This window comes from Caloenas nicobarica, chromosome Z, assembly GCF_036013445.1.
Source record: "Caloenas nicobarica isolate bCalNic1 chromosome Z, bCalNic1.hap1, whole genome shotgun sequence".
NCBI lineage: Eukaryota > Metazoa > Chordata > Aves > Columbiformes > Columbidae > Caloenas > Caloenas nicobarica.
The window spans coordinates 66,211,804-66,227,618 of NC_088284.1; the positions used below are offsets into that span (position 1 = coordinate 66,211,804).

The 15,815-nt window shown below is 57.9% G+C and overlaps 2 protein-coding genes across 2 annotated transcripts; both read right to left on the reverse strand.

Annotated features, from left to right (window-relative positions):
• Window positions 1-459: 459 nt before the first annotated feature.
• Window positions 460-4,377, reverse strand: LOC136002233 (sperm-associated antigen 4 protein-like). The gene is made up of 10 exons (XM_065657106.1): window positions 4,321-4,377; window positions 4,046-4,116; window positions 3,633-3,694; window positions 3,392-3,432; window positions 3,129-3,225; window positions 2,855-2,924; window positions 2,213-2,313; window positions 1,423-1,590; window positions 1,193-1,282; window positions 460-639 (listed from the first exon to the last, which is right to left on the reverse strand). Exons 1-10 carry the CDS (start codon window positions 4,368-4,370, stop codon window positions 484-486), a joined length of 906 nt encoding a protein of 301 aa, XP_065513178.1. The 5' UTR covers window positions 4,371-4,377; the 3' UTR covers window positions 460-483.
• Window positions 4,378-8,186: 3,809 nt separating this feature from the next.
• LOC136002230 (sperm-associated antigen 4 protein-like) lies at window positions 8,187-12,104 on the reverse strand. The gene is made up of 10 exons (XM_065657101.1): window positions 12,048-12,104; window positions 11,773-11,843; window positions 11,360-11,421; window positions 11,119-11,159; window positions 10,856-10,952; window positions 10,582-10,651; window positions 9,940-10,040; window positions 9,150-9,317; window positions 8,920-9,009; window positions 8,187-8,366 (listed from the first exon to the last, which is right to left on the reverse strand). The coding sequence occupies exons 1-10, from the start codon at window positions 12,095-12,097 to the stop codon at window positions 8,211-8,213; spliced, it is 906 nt and encodes a 301-aa protein (XP_065513173.1). The 5' UTR covers window positions 12,098-12,104; the 3' UTR covers window positions 8,187-8,210.
• Between the last annotated feature and the right edge of the window lie 3,711 nt (window positions 12,105-15,815).

Genomic DNA, 15,815 nt, shown 5'->3' on the forward strand with positions numbered 1-15,815 from the left:
GGAGCGCACATGGGCACAGGGAGCTGGGCCAGCGTCCCCTCTCTGCAGCAGTTGGGCCGCTCAGACCTCCTTACACACCCCAGACACTCCTCAGGGGTCCCAGACACGGCTGCACCCCGTGTGGACCCCTACCAGACCCTGTCGCCAGGGCCAAGGTGCCATCTGAATGAAATGGGCCAGTGCTTTGGGGATCATGACCCTCAAATGCTGCCAGGCTCTCCGAGGACTCCTTCTTGGGATGAGATGGGGGGGTGCCCCTCAGGCTGCAGGAATTTGTCAAGGAAAGGCTAGAGGAGCGTCGTCTCCTTTTGCTTAGTTAGGAAACATCCCTGAAGTGGAGAGCAAGTGGAAAGCCTGAGGAAGGCCTCAGCCTGCAAAAGGCAGAGCTTGGCAGCTTGGAGAGGGCCTCTGATATGACATTGCTCTGCAGCAGACTAACAGCCACATCCCTCTGGCCTGTTTCTCCATTTAACTCTTTAATAACTATTGAGGTAAGGTCTCCACATGTGTGTGGCGGACGGCATTTGTTTCCACAATCTCCCCATGCACCTGCACTCGATAAATGCAGGTGTATCCTCGTTTTCCCCAGTTGCTCCGTATGCCGAGCTTCAAAAGCTGGAAGGCTCTGGGCTTCCCATTCTGCAAGAAAAGCACGGCAAAACGCAGCGTCACTCCTGGGGTGTAAAGAGGGAGAGCAGGGTTGCGCGCATCTTCTCTGCCGGCCCCTGCCCTGCTCCAGGACCAGCTCCCATCGTGGCTGAGGCGGCAGCTTCTCCCTCCTTCCCTTCTCCCACCCAGGTGGCAAAGGACCCCGTGCCCCTGCAGACCAAACACCCGCCGCAGGGATCATGCAGGGCGGCTGTGGAAAGCAGAGGCTCGCTGGCTGCGGGAAACGGAGTGTGGGGAAAGTCCTGAGCCGGGACGAGGTGCTGGGTGTCCTTCCTGCCACCACCTGCCCATCGGGTGCAGCCAGGTACCCCTGGGGACCCGCGCAGCTCTGGGGGCAAGGGGGCCCTTGTTCTGCATTTGCTGCCCTGCTGGATGACACTCTCCCCCGCAAGCACATTAATGTTTCTCTTGGCCAGTGTCGAGGCCCTGCCCCGGCAAGGACCATCCCCACTCCTTCTGCAAGAGACTTGCTGGTAAACCAGCGTTTGGGCCCTGGCCTCTTGCCCACACACACTCACTGCACCTGCAGAGTGAAGGTCTGGGTCGGTTCTTTCTGCACGTTGTAGGTGAAGGTCCCCAGCAGAGTTTCTTCCTTGCCTTCCTCAGCCAGTCCCTTGGAGATAGTGCAAGAGGAGCAGGTCAGGCTGAAGGCGTCCATGAGGAAAGGTTCGTGCCAGATCTGGGCCCGTGATCCCCGCTCAGCCCCTTCAGCTCCAGCCCAGTCCCAGCCCCCAGTGCCCGGCAGAGACTTACAGAGACAGTGAAATCTCGGGGGGCACTGCTGACGGTGCCCAGCGGAGAGGCTGCCTTTGAGGTGTGTTGTATGGTGACGGTCGTCGGCTGTATTAGCATGGGCAACCGGATTAGCACCTCGCTCTGAGACCCTCGGAAAGGCCAGCAGTATCCCGGGGACGTATCCGGCTGAAAGCAGAGGCCAAGAGCCATGAACGCGAGGCCACGATGGGCCCCGCTGGGCTCCTGTGCAGCCAGAAGCACAGACGGCACTGCGCCTGTGGGCTGGGTTTGTGCTCGAAATGAGTGGTGCGCTGGGAAGTGTGCAGAAGTGCCCGGCTCTCTTCCCGGTGTGGGACAGAGGAAAAAAGCCAGCCAGTGGCAAACGGGGATGGCCTGCACTGGAGTCAGCGTTTCAGAGAAACCCCTCTCTTTGACCCACAGCTCTGCAGCCTCCCCCCACTCTGTGCCATCAGGAGAGGGACAATTAGAGTTGTGGCAGAGAAATGGGATGCCAAAGCAAAAGCTCCTTCAGCCACTAGTGACCAGGGATGATGGGCAGGAAGCTCAGCTCAGCTCAGCTCAGCTCGGCTCGGCTCAGCTCAGCTCAGCTCAGCTCGGCTGAGCCCCCCTTTGAGGACAACTGCCCTGTTTTTGCAAGCCAAGTCCCATGTGACACCTCGTGTGTCAGGCATCAGACCAGTGCCGTGGTCTTGTGGAACACCACCGGCCTGAGGGGAGATGCGCCAGGGCTTGTCCCCAACTTGATTAGGGGCAAGAGAAGCAGTACTGACCGTTTCTGCTACTCTACCTGCACAAAGGTATCCAGCTGTGGTGGAGCACACAGGAACCAAAACACACTGCTGAAGCCTGTACAGCTGCTGGACGATCTCTGCAGGTCAATGGCAGCCCCTAAGGGGAGAATGGAGCAGCCTCAGGCTTGGAGGACCTGGGGGCTGCAGGCTATTTCTAAGGCTGCCTGCCAGCCCTGCACAAAGCCTCACACCCTCGCCGGGGATGCAGCAAACAGAAGGGGATCCCCATGCTTGGTGACGACAGCATTTGTCTCCCAGCCACACACAGAGAAGGGCTGCGGGTGCTGGAAGGCTGTGAGCTCCAATGGGAAGGGCAGCAGACCCAAGGCAAGGCCCCGCTGTGTGCACAGCAAAGGATGACCCAGCCACTGATTTTCGTTCCCCAGGAAGGCTCAGCGGATGGGGAGAGGGAGAAACGCTGTCTAGGGCACGGCCAGTGCTCCAGTGAGGGCTCTGACGGCAGGGCTGGTGCGAGCCCAAGGAGCCACTCAGCCGCAGTCGTGCTCTTGGGCCCTGCGGTTTTGTGCCACCTCCCTCTGCCCCAGAGAGCAGAGTCTGCAGCATAGCCTGCTTTATGGAGCGCTAAGCACGATGAGCCCAGTGCGATGATAGCCCTACCCCTGTCCGTTCGTCTGTACCTGCACTTCTCAGAGACCAGTCAGACAACTGCGTGGTTGCAGACATTGTGTCTCTCATTTGCTGAACTTCCTGGGAAGGAGAGAAAGGAACAGGGGAAGCGACCCCATCAGAGCTGGGCAGGAGAAAGAGCTTTATAGTGGAGAAGCTCAAGCAGCAGCCCCTGGCAAGGGCTGGATGTGTGGGCTGTGCAGAAAAAGCCCATCAAGTGGCCCAGGAAGGCCCTTGTGCAGGGCACTACTGGACCCAGCCCTCTTTCCCAAAGCACACGATTACCTCCATCATAGTGCCGATCTCTGCAGCCAGGCGCACCAGCTCATCTCTCAGCTGTTTCACCTCTTGGGATTGTTCCCCCCACGCAGACAGCGTGTTCCTGCAGTCATCGGGAAAGCAGATCTTGTCAGAAAGTGGCTCAGCTCTTCCCAGAGCATCCAAGCTCATGAGGAGCAGAGACAAAGGTGCTCAAGCCCCCTTCATTTTTTTCGCAGGCCTGCAAATGCTTCCCATGCAAATGCGTCAGGAGAGGAGAGGGCTCTTACCGCAGGTCAAGCAGGTCAGCTGCAGGCTGCCCTAGCAGCACCTGAAAGGGAAAGGTTCTCCATATGAGTCCCAGAGCTGCTGGAGCTTTCCAGAGCTGGTGGCTCTAGGAAGGCCAGGCACAAGCTGCTGCTGATCCTCTGGGTCACTGCCTAGAACTGGAGGGACTGGGCAATTTACCCGCCCACCATCTAGCAAGGTTCCTCTGTGGGGCTTGCCTGTCCCACAACGACAGTCACTGACCTGCGGCGCATCCTGTGTCCACAGCCTCAACGTCAGCAGCAAGCTCCCGCAGCAAACACCAGCTGTAATTCACATTACCAAGAGAGTTATTTCCTCAGGCCGTCCAATGATCCCTGCAGTCCCACAGTCTCCTCCCACATCAGGGTAGCAAGAGGCTGGCTGAGGACACGGGGGAAAGGGCGCCGAGCTTGCAGTTCCAAGCAAGCGGGGACCCTCTCCCTGGTTTCAGGGCACACTTGGCGTCTCAAAGCTGCACCCCATTTTCCCTCCCTTCTCTGCATGTAGTGGGCATCTTGGGAGCTCCCTGAGCTGCAGACACGGGAGGCTGGAAGGGCCCCACCAGCACCTCTCTGTCACACTGCAGCTCACACTCTGCGCCTCTGCGAGTCCGCTGACGGCGGGCGAACGCTCACCTAGAGCACCTAGGATCATCAAGATGAGGATCGTGCAGAGCCTCTTCTTTTTCAAGGTGATGATCTCTTTCCTGAAAAAAAGAGGGAGTCCCGGTGTTAGCAGTGCTCAAGAGCAGTGCCCTGCACATGGGGGATTTTCCCTCACCAGCTGAGGAGCAGCAATGTGGGAGGAGCCAGGGTCTCCTGGTGGGGAGCACTGCCAGCCTCCCCTTGCTGGCCTTGACCCACTGGCACCCGTCGCCTGTGTGTCCGTACCGGACAAGTATTGTACTCACACGGTGGAGACTCCCGGGCTGAGGCGTCTCTGGAGGGAGACCACAGCCATCACCAGACTGAGGACCAAGCCTGGGCAAAGAAACCAGAGAAAACTCTGAGGGCTCTTCTTGAGGACACTGGTTCAGCACAAGCCAGATCCCTGCAGGGAGGTGGGCGCTGGTGCCATGGCCTCGCTCCCTGGGGCAGGGCCAGGGCCAGGGCCAGGGCCGTGGTTATGCCCTATGGAGCGGGGCAGCTGGGCGCCCCCTGGCCCTGGGCGGGTGGAGGGCCGGGCAGGGTCGCCCCGCAGGCAGGGCACTGACGGTGGGCCTGGGGAAGGAGGATGGCGCGAGTCCGGGGTTACTGCACAGTTTCTAGAGTGTCCCACAAAGACGGAGACGTGATGGCCAGCTCTGTCACCGTCACACAGCCGAGGTGGCCCCAGGCCTCCTTTGGGGCAGCAGGACGCTGGCTCTGCAGGGCTGTCAGGCCCGGCCGAGCCAGGCAGGCTTGGTGCAAAGATGGGGTGAAAGGCAGCACTGAACTTGCCTTCATGTTCCGCAGCCCTGTGGCGTGCGGACCCTCGCCATCTGGTGCCCGGGCTGCTCCTGCCTCCTCGCCTCGCCAGGGCAGCCCGTTGTGCTCCCTGAGGAGCCTTTCTCTTCCCCATCCTGGGCAGAAAGGAAAGTCTCCGGCAAGCTTCTGCGCCTGTCCGCTCAGAACTCCTCCTGGAGACAGCTGGCAGAACGCCTGCCACAGGCACACAGCCACCAGCACACTGCGAGCTCCTCACAGGCCCACAGCTGCTGGCCCACAGTGCCCCACCTCAGAGAGGCTTGGCCCTGCATGGCGTGACGTCATGGCTGCGACGTCACAGACAGAGCTGCAGGGGGTGGGGGAAGGGGGTCAGGGAGAGACCCCGCAGCCCGCGTGGTGCTGTGTTTGGCATTTGTGAGCAGGCAGTGCTGGAAACACCCCAGCGTTCTAGCTGGTGCTGAGCAGCGCTTGCAGAGCACCGAGGCTTCTCCTGTTTCTCTCTGTGTCCCCAAGCGAGTAGGCCGAGGCTGGGTGAGAGGCTGGGAGGGGACACAGCTGGGATGGCCAGCCCAAACTGACCAAAGGGGCACTGCATGCCACGAAACGTCATGCTGCACAATAGAGCCTGGCCCTTTGGTCTTTCCAAAGGAGCCATTGCATGGGGACTGGCTGGGCATCGCTCTGCTGGGGTCGACCCAGCACAGCCAGTTGAGAGAAAGGAGGGGTTTGCTGAGAGCTTCAGAGGCGCCCAGTAGGCCGGGAAGGTTCCTGTGTGGGGGCACAAGGTGCCCCGAGGGCACTGGGCGTCTGGTCGGGCAGCATGGGGCCACAGGCTGTCCTAAGCATGGCCTCTGTGTCAGGGTCCACATTTTAAGTCGTCTCCAAGGTGCTTGCTCCCACCTCCACCGCAAGCGACGGCATCACTCTCCAGGAGCCCGCCAGTGACAGCCGCGGAGCCCGTGAGCCTGCCCGGCCACGAGAACTTTGCCTGGCTACAGGGGGCTGGCTCTGCAGGGATCCTGACCGGCGACAGGCAATGAGAGACTTGCATGGCCAAGGACAAATCGCCTGTCCCCGCCAAAGCATGTGCGCTGCTGCAAATGGAGGAGGGATAAGCTAGAAATGCCTCCTCACTGTTTCTGTGCCCTAGTCAAGACCAGGTACCAATAGGAGCATGGTGAATACGAATCCCCTCAAATTCTTACCAAGGAGTTTCCATCCTCTGCAACTGAACTAGCCCAACTGAAAAAGGATTTTAGTCGTTCACCAAAAGATTCTGAGATGGAATAGTTTTGGAGGGTGTCATTGTCTGGGGAGGATCAGATATTATTAAGGGAACAGGAAGCCGAGGGCTACTGGGGGCCAGGAGTGTTCCCTACCACCGGTGACCACTGTGCGCCCTGGTCCCTAACTCAAAGAGCAGCCTCTTGGGCTGGAGGCCTCAACCCTTTCTAAAGGGGGGACCCCCTTGCCATTGTGGGGTCGGGCAACCAGGTAGTGGAAAATGGACAGAAGGCAGCATGTCTGCAAGGGATGTGCGACCGGGAGCTCAAATTTAAACAAGGATCCCCCATGATGACACCCGTTGACTCACAGCAAGTGATACATCTCATACAGGGCCTCCCGGACTCCCTGAAAACTTTTGGCATTCAGCTGCGAGGGAAAATACAAGTGATGTCCCAGAGCAAAAGGGAATAATGCTGCCGCATTAGAAGGAAAAGCGACCCCCAATTGCAGATTCCCTGAAAGGAAAGTTTGGACTTGGGGAGAGGTGGCGCAAGAGTTAATTAATTACGACCGAAAGAATTGTCCGGTGCCCTCTGTTGAAGGTGACTCTAAAGCTATCAGATGAGCAGAGTGGCACCCCCCTTCTGCAAAAACAAAACCCCTAGGGAATAACAATGGTAGGGGACACCCGGCACATGAGGATCCCCGGGCCCCAAGGGAGAAATGTTATGCCCTCTGGAAGAAGGGTGTTTTAAAGGTGATCCCTCGGGAGGTGATTGACGCGTTACCCACTCCCAACCTGGAAAGCCTGGTGGAAGGCTGGGCCAAAATACTGCCGGGGTGGAAAAAAACACAATCCAAGGTGTACCTTAGGAGGGCAAAAGAAAATGGGCGGATAAAAGCTACACCCTTGCGTAATCCCGGCCCCTCCCCAGTGTGGCCAACGCAACCTCCTGATAATAAAAGGTCTACAAAATGGACAGGGGTATTTTAAAACCCATACCTCTCTTTGGCGTGGTGATGGGTTCTATTTGCAGGCCCCGATCGTTGTGTAGACACCATGTTTTCTGAAACTTCATGCTTAGCTGTACATAGACTTTTTACAGTAATGTGCTTTGCACAGTCAGCCTTCTAACAGTGATTTAATTCCGGTGTATAATATCTTGTATAATAGTGGTAGCTATAACCTTCTTAATATTTTTCGGATGCGAATAAGGATATGAATTAGCTTGAGGACCATGCAATTGTCCACCCGAATATGCCTATTGCCATATTAAATTGAAAGGCAAATGAGGAAAGCAATGTGGAAGGAGAGCAGAGGTGCCAAAGCTTTCTCCACAAAGCTGCACCAGCTGAAGTGAGAAGAAGATCACACTGCTTTCCAGGCCTCCCGTACTTAGCAGAGTAGCAGGGCTGGCAGTGCAACTGTTGGCTTTAGCTTTTGAAGTTTACATGAGTCTGAGACGAATGTGTGTAGGTCCATAGCCTTGCGTACTTGCTGTTGAAGATGCAGGGCTGAACTGGGCAAATCTCCCCTTGAAAAAGACGGATGTTTGTGTGTTCAGTGTTGAGCTGGGACCTGACTGTGCTTTGGCATTTCAGGCAGGGGGAACGGTGTCTCTCTTAGAGACACGCAGAAGGCAGAAGCGGAGGGTTGTGCCTGGGAGCGCACATGGGCACAGGGAGCTGGGCCAGCGTCCCCTCTCTGCAGCAGTTGGGCCGCTCAGACCTCCTTACACACCCCAGACACTCCTCAGGGGTCCCAGACACGGCTGCACCCCGTGTGGACCCCTACCAGACCCTGTCGCCAGGGCCAAGGTGCCATCTGAATGAAATGGGCCAGTGCTTTGGGGATCATGACCCTCAAATGCTGCCAGGCTCTCCGAGGACTCCTTCTTGGGATGAGATGGGGGGGTGCCCCTCAGGCTGCAGGAATTTGTCAAGGAAAGGCTAGAGGAGCGTCGTCTCCTTTTGCTTAGTTAGGAAACATCCCTGAAGTGGAGAGCAAGTGGAAAGCCTGAGGAAGGCCTCAGCCTGCAAAAGGCAGAGCTTGGCAGCTTGGAGAGGGCCTCTGATATGACATTGCTCTGCAGCAGACTAACAGCCACATCCCTCTGGCCTGTTTCTCCATTTAACTCTTTAATAACTATTGAGGTAAGGTCTCCACATGTGTGTGGCGGACGGCATTTGTTTCCACAATCTCCCCATGCACCTGCACTCGATAAATGCAGGTGTATCCTCGTTTTCCCCAGTTGCTCCGTATGCCGAGCTTCAAAAGCTGGAAGGCTCTGGGCTTCCCATTCTGCAAGAAAAGCACGGCAAAACGCAGCGTCACTCCTGGGGTGTAAAGAGGGAGAGCAGGGTTGCGCGCATCTTCTCTGCCGGCCCCTGCCCTGCTCCAGGACCAGCTCCCATCGTGGCTGAGGCGGCAGCTTCTCCCTCCTTCCCTTCTCCCACCCAGGTGGCAAAGGACCCCGTGCCCCTGCAGACCAAACACCCGCCGCAGGGATCATGCAGGGCGGCTGTGGAAAGCAGAGGCTCGCTGGCTGCGGGAAACGGAGTGTGGGGAAAGTCCTGAGCCGGGACGAGGTGCTGGGTGTCCTTCCTGCCACCACCTGCCCATCGGGTGCAGCCAGGTACCCCTGGGGACCCGCGCAGCTCTGGGGGCAAGGGGGCCCTTGTTCTGCATTTGCTGCCCTGCTGGATGACACTCTCCCCCGCAAGCACATTAATGTTTCTCTTGGCCAGTGTCGAGGCCCTGCCCCGGCAAGGACCATCCCCACTCCTTCTGCAAGAGACTTGCTGGTAAACCAGCGTTTGGGCCCTGGCCTCTTGCCCACACACACTCACTGCACCTGCAGAGTGAAGGTCTGGGTCGGTTCTTTCTGCACGTTGTAGGTGAAGGTCCCCAGCAGAGTTTCTTCCTTGCCTTCCTCAGCCAGTCCCTTGGAGATAGTGCAAGAGGAGCAGGTCAGGCTGAAGGCGTCCATGAGGAAAGGTTCGTGCCAGATCTGGGCCCGTGATCCCCGCTCAGCCCCTTCAGCTCCAGCCCAGTCCCAGCCCCCAGTGCCCGGCAGAGACTTACAGAGACAGTGAAATCTCGGGGGGCACTGCTGACGGTGCCCAGCGGAGAGGCTGCCTTTGAGGTGTGTTGTATGGTGACGGTCGTCGGCTGTATTAGCATGGGCAACCGGATTAGCACCTCGCTCTGAGACCCTCGGAAAGGCCAGCAGTATCCCGGGGACGTATCCGGCTGAAAGCAGAGGCCAAGAGCCATGAACGCGAGGCCACGATGGGCCCCGCTGGGCTCCTGTGCAGCCAGAAGCACAGACGGCACTGCGCCTGTGGGCTGGGTTTGTGCTCGAAATGAGTGGTGCGCTGGGAAGTGTGCAGAAGTGCCCGGCTCTCTTCCCGGTGTGGGACAGAGGAAAAAAGCCAGCCAGTGGCAAACGGGGATGGCCTGCACTGGAGTCAGCGTTTCAGAGAAACCCCTCTCTTTGACCCACAGCTCTGCAGCCTCCCCCCACTCTGTGCCATCAGGAGAGGGACAATTAGAGTTGTGGCAGAGAAATGGGATGCCAAAGCAAAAGCTCCTTCAGCCACTAGTGACCAGGGATGATGGGCAGGAAGCTCAGCTCAGCTCAGCTCAGCTCGGCTCGGCTCAGCTCAGCTCAGCTCAGCTCGGCTGAGCCCCCCTTTGAGGACAACTGCCCTGTTTTTGCAAGCCAAGTCCCATGTGACACCTCGTGTGTCAGGCATCAGACCAGTGCCGTGGTCTTGTGGAACACCACCGGCCTGAGGGGAGATGCGCCAGGGCTTGTCCCCAACTTGATTAGGGGCAAGAGAAGCAGTACTGACCGTTTCTGCTACTCTACCTGCACAAAGGTATCCAGCTGTGGTGGAGCACACAGGAACCAAAACACACTGCTGAAGCCTGTACAGCTGCTGGACGATCTCTGCAGGTCAATGGCAGCCCCTAAGGGGAGAATGGAGCAGCCTCAGGCTTGGAGGACCTGGGGGCTGCAGGCTATTTCTAAGGCTGCCTGCCAGCCCTGCACAAAGCCTCACACCCTCGCCGGGGATGCAGCAAACAGAAGGGGATCCCCATGCTTGGTGACGACAGCATTTGTCTCCCAGCCACACACAGAGAAGGGCTGCGGGTGCTGGAAGGCTGTGAGCTCCAATGGGAAGGGCAGCAGACCCAAGGCAAGGCCCCGCTGTGTGCACAGCAAAGGATGACCCAGCCACTGATTTTCGTTCCCCAGGAAGGCTCAGCGGATGGGGAGAGGGAGAAACGCTGTCTAGGGCACGGCCAGTGCTCCAGTGAGGGCTCTGACGGCAGGGCTGGTGCGAGCCCAAGGAGCCACTCAGCCGCAGTCGTGCTCTTGGGCCCTGCGGTTTTGTGCCACCTCCCTCTGCCCCAGAGAGCAGAGTCTGCAGCATAGCCTGCTTTATGGAGCGCTAAGCACGATGAGCCCAGTGCGATGATAGCCCTACCCCTGTCCGTTCGTCTGTACCTGCACTTCTCAGAGACCAGTCAGACAACTGCGTGGTTGCAGACATTGTGTCTCTCATTTGCTGAACTTCCTGGGAAGGAGAGAAAGGAACAGGGGAAGCGACCCCATCAGAGCTGGGCAGGAGAAAGAGCTTTATAGTGGAGAAGCTCAAGCAGCAGCCCCTGGCAAGGGCTGGATGTGTGGGCTGTGCAGAAAAAGCCCATCAAGTGGCCCAGGAAGGCCCTTGTGCAGGGCACTACTGGACCCAGCCCTCTTTCCCAAAGCACACGATTACCTCCATCATAGTGCCGATCTCTGCAGCCAGGCGCACCAGCTCATCTCTCAGCTGTTTCACCTCTTGGGATTGTTCCCCCCACGCAGACAGCGTGTTCCTGCAGTCATCGGGAAAGCAGATCTTGTCAGAAAGTGGCTCAGCTCTTCCCAGAGCATCCAAGCTCATGAGGAGCAGAGACAAAGGTGCTCAAGCCCCCTTCATTTTTTTCGCAGGCCTGCAAATGCTTCCCATGCAAATGCGTCAGGAGAGGAGAGGGCTCTTACCGCAGGTCAAGCAGGTCAGCTGCAGGCTGCCCTAGCAGCACCTGAAAGGGAAAGGTTCTCCATATGAGTCCCAGAGCTGCTGGAGCTTTCCAGAGCTGGTGGCTCTAGGAAGGCCAGGCACAAGCTGCTGCTGATCCTCTGGGTCACTGCCTAGAACTGGAGGGACTGGGCAATTTACCCGCCCACCATCTAGCAAGGTTCCTCTGTGGGGCTTGCCTGTCCCACAACGACAGTCACTGACCTGCGGCGCATCCTGTGTCCACAGCCTCAACGTCAGCAGCAAGCTCCCGCAGCAAACACCAGCTGTAATTCACATCACCAAGAGAGTTATTTCCTCAGGCTGTCCAATGATCCCTGCAGTCCCACAGTCTCCTCCCACATCAGGGTAGCAAGAGGCTGGCTGAGGACACGGGGGAAAGGGCGCCGAGCTTGCAGTTCCAAGCAAGCGGGGACCCTCTCCCTGGTTTCAGGGCACACTTGGCGTCTCAAAGCTGCACCCCATTTTCCCTCCCTTCTCTGCATGTAGTGGGCATCTTGGGAGCTCCCTGAGCTGCAGACACGGGAGGCTGGAAGGGCCCCACCAGCACCTCTCTGTCACACTGCAGCTCACACTCTGCGCCTCTGCGAGTCCGCTGACGGCGGGCGAACGCTCACCTAGAGCACCTAGGATCATCAAGATGAGGATCGTGCAGAGCCTCTTCTTTTTCAAGGTGATGATCTCTTTCCTGAAAAAAAGAGGGAGTCCCGGTGTTAGCAGTGCTCAAGAGCAGTGCCCTGCACATGGGGGATTTTCCCTCACCAGCTGAGGAGCAGCAATGTGGGAGGAGCCAGGGTCTCCTGGTGGGGAGCACTGCCAGCCTCCCCTTGCTGGCCTTGACCCACTGGCACCCGTCGCCTGTGTGTCCGTACCGGACAAGTATTGTACTCACACGGTGGAGACTCCCGGGCTGAGGCGTCTCTGGAGGGAGACCACAGCCATCACCAGACTGAGGACCAAGCCTGGGCAAAGAAACCAGAGAAAACTCTGAGGGCTCTTCTTGAGGACACTGGTTCAGCACAAGCCAGATCCCTGCAGGGAGGTGGGCGCTGGTGCCATGGCCTCGCTCCCTGGGGCAGGGCCAGGGCCAGGGCCAGGGCCAGGGCCGTGGTTATGCCCTATGGAGCGGGGCAGCTGGGCGCCCCCTGGCCCTGGGCGGGTGGAGGGCCGGGCAGGGTCGCCCCGCAGGCAGGGCACTGACGGTGGGCCTGGGGAAGGAGGATGGCGCGAGTCCGGGGTTACTGCACAGTTTCTAGAGTGTCCCACAAAGACGGAGACGTGATGGCCAGCTCTGTCACCGTCACACAGCCGAGGTGGCCCCAGGCCTCCTTTGGGGCAGCAGGACGCTGGCTCTGCAGGGCTGTCAGGCCCGGCCGAGCCAGGCAGGCTTGGTGCAAAGATGGGGTGAAAGGCAGCACTGAACTTGCCTTCATGTTCCGCAGCCCTGTGGCGTGCGGACCCTCGCCATCTGGTGCCCGGGCTGCTCCTGCCTCCTCGCCTCGCCAGGGCAGCCCGTTGTGCTCCCTGAGGAGCCTTTCTCTTCCCCATCCTGGGCAGAAAGGAAAGTCTCCGGCAAGCTTCTGCGCCTGTCCGCTCAGAACTCCTCCTGGAGACAGCTGGCAGAACGCCTGCCACAGGCACACAGCCACCAGCACACTGCGAGCTCCTCACAGGCCCACAGCTGCTGGCCCACAGTGCCCCACCTCAGAGAGGCTTGGCCCTGCATGGCGTGACGTCATGGCTGCGACGTCACAGACAGAGCTGCAGGGGGTGGGGGAAGGGGGTCAGGGAGAGACCCCGCAGCCCGCGTGGTGCTGTGTTTGGCATTTGTGAGCAGGCAGTGCTGGAAACACCCCAGCGTTCTAGCTGGTGCTGAGCAGCGCTTGCAGAGCACCGAGGCTTCTCCTGTTTCTCTCTGTGTCCCCAAGCGAGTAGGCCGAGGCTGGGTGAGAGGCTGGGAGGGGACACAGCTGGGATGGCCAGCCCAAACTGACCAAAGGGGCACTGCATGCCACGAAACGTCATGCTGCACAATAGAGCCTGGGCCTTTGGTCTTTCCAAAGGAGCCATTGCATGGGGACTGGCTGGGCATCGCTCTGCTGGGGTCGACCCAGCACAGCCAGTTGAGAGAAAGGAGGGGTTTGCTGAGAGCTTCAGAGGCGCCCAGTAGGCCGGGAAGGTTCCTGTGTGGGGGCACAAGGTGCCCCGAGGGCACTGGGCGTCTGGTCGGGCAGCATGGGGCCACAGGCTGTCCTAAGCATGGCCTCTGTGTCAGGGTCCACATTTTAAGTCGTCTCCAAGGTGCTTGCTCCCACCTCCACCGCAAGCGACGGCATCACTCTCCAGGAGCCCGCCAGTGACAGCCGCGGAGCCCGTGAGCCTGCCCGGCCACGAGAACTTTGCCTGGCTACAGGGGGCTGGCTCTGCAGGGATCCTGACCGGCGACAGGCAATGAGAGACTTGCATGGCCAAGGACAAATCGCCTGTCCCCGCCAAAGCATGTGCGCTGCTGCAAATGGAGGAGGGATAAGCTAGAAATGCCTCCTCACTGTTTCTGTGCCCTAGTCAAGACCAGGTACCAATAGGAGCATGGTGAATACGAATCCCCTCAAATTATTACCAAGGAGTTTCCATCCTCTGCAACTGAACTAGCCCAACTGAAAAAGGATTTTAGTCGTTCACCAAAAGATTCTGAGATGGAATAGTTTTGGAGGGTGTCGTTGTCTGGGGAGGATCAGATATTATTAAGGGAACAGGAAGCCGAGGGCTACTGGGGGCCAGGAGTGTTCCCTACCACCGGTGACCACTGTGCGCCCTGGTCCCTAACTCAAAGAGCAGCCTCTTGGGCTGGAGGCCTCAACCCTTTCTAAAGGGGGGACCCCCTTGCCATTGTGGGGTCGGGCAACCAGGTAGTGGAAAATGGACAGAAGGCAGCATGTCTGCAAGGGATGTGCGACCGGGAGCTCAAATTTAAACAAGGATCCCCCATGATGACACCCGTTGACTCACAGCAAGTGATACCTCTCATACAGGGCCTCCCGGACTCCCTGAAAACTTTTGGCATTCAGCTGCGAGGGAAAATACAAGTGATGTCCCAGAGCAAAAGGGAATAATGCTGCCGCATTAGAAGGAAAAGCGACCCCCAATTGCAGATTCCCTGAAAGGGAAGTTTGGACTTGGGGAGAGGTGGCGCAAGAGTTAATTAATTACGACCGAAAGAATTGTCCGGTGCCCTCTGTGGAAGGTGACTCTAAAGCTATCAGATGAGCAGAGTGGCACCCCCCTTCTGCAAAAACAAAACCCTTAGGGAATAACAACGGTAGGGGACACCCGGCACATGAGGATCCCCGGGCCCCAAGGGAGAAATGTTATGCCCTCTGGAAGAAGGGTGTTTTAAAGGTGATCCCTCGGGAGGTGATTGACGCGTTACCCACTCCCAACCTGGAAAGCCTGGTGGAAGGCTGGGCCAAAATACTGCCGGGGTGGAAAAAAACACAATCCAAGGTGTACCTTAGGAGGGCAAAAGAAAATGGGCGGATAAAAGCTACACCCTTGCGTAATCCCGGCCCCTCCCCAGTGTGGCCAACGCAACCTCCTGATAATAAAAGGTCTACAAAATGGACAGGGGTATTTTAAAACCCATACCTCTCTTTGGCGTGGTGATGGGTTCTATTTGCAGGCCCCGATCGTTGTGTAGACACCATGTTTTCTGAAACTTCATGCTTAGCTGTACATAGACTTTTTACAGTAATGTGCTTTGCACAGTCAGCCTTCTAACAGTGATTTAATTCCGGTGTATAATATCTTGTATAATAGTGGTAGCTATAACCTTCTTAATATTTTTCGGATGCGAATAAGGATATGAATTAGCTTGAGGACCATGCAATTGTCCACCCGAATATGCCTATTGCCATACTAAATTGAAAGGCAAATGAGGAAAGCAATGTGGAAGGAGAGCAGAGGTGCCAAAGCTTTCTCCACAAAGCTGCACCCGCTGAAGTGAGAAGAAGATCACACTGCTTTCCAGGCCTCCCGTACTTAGCAGAGTAGCAGGGCTGGCAGTGCAACTGTTGGCTTTAGCTTTTGAAGTTTACATGAGTCTGAGACGAACGTGTGTAGGTCCATAGCCTTGCGTACTTGCTGTTGAAGTTGCAGGGCTGAACTGGGCAAATCTCCCCTTGAAAAAGACGGATGTTTGTGTGTTCAGTGTTGAGCTGGGACCTGACTGTGTTTTGGCATTTCAGGCAGGGGGAACGGTGTCTCTCTTAGAGACACGCAGAAGGCAGAAGCGGAGGGTTGTGCCTGGGAGCGCACATGGGCACAGGGAGCTGGGCCAGCGTCCCCTCTCTGCAGCAGTTGGGCCGCTCAGACCTCCTTACACACCCCAGACACTCCTCAGGGGTCCCAGACACGGCTGCACCCTGTGTGGACCCCTACCAGACCCTGTCCCCAGGGCCAAGGTGCCATCTGAATGAAATGGGCCAGTGCTTTGGGGATCATGACCCTCAAATGCTGCCAGGCTCTCCGATGACTCCTTCTTGGGATGAGATGGGGGGGTGCCCCTCAGGCTGCAGGAATTTGTCAAGGAAAGGCTAGAGGAGCGTCGTCTCCTTTTGCTTAGTTAGGAAACATCCCTGAAGTGGAGAGCAAGTGGAAAGCC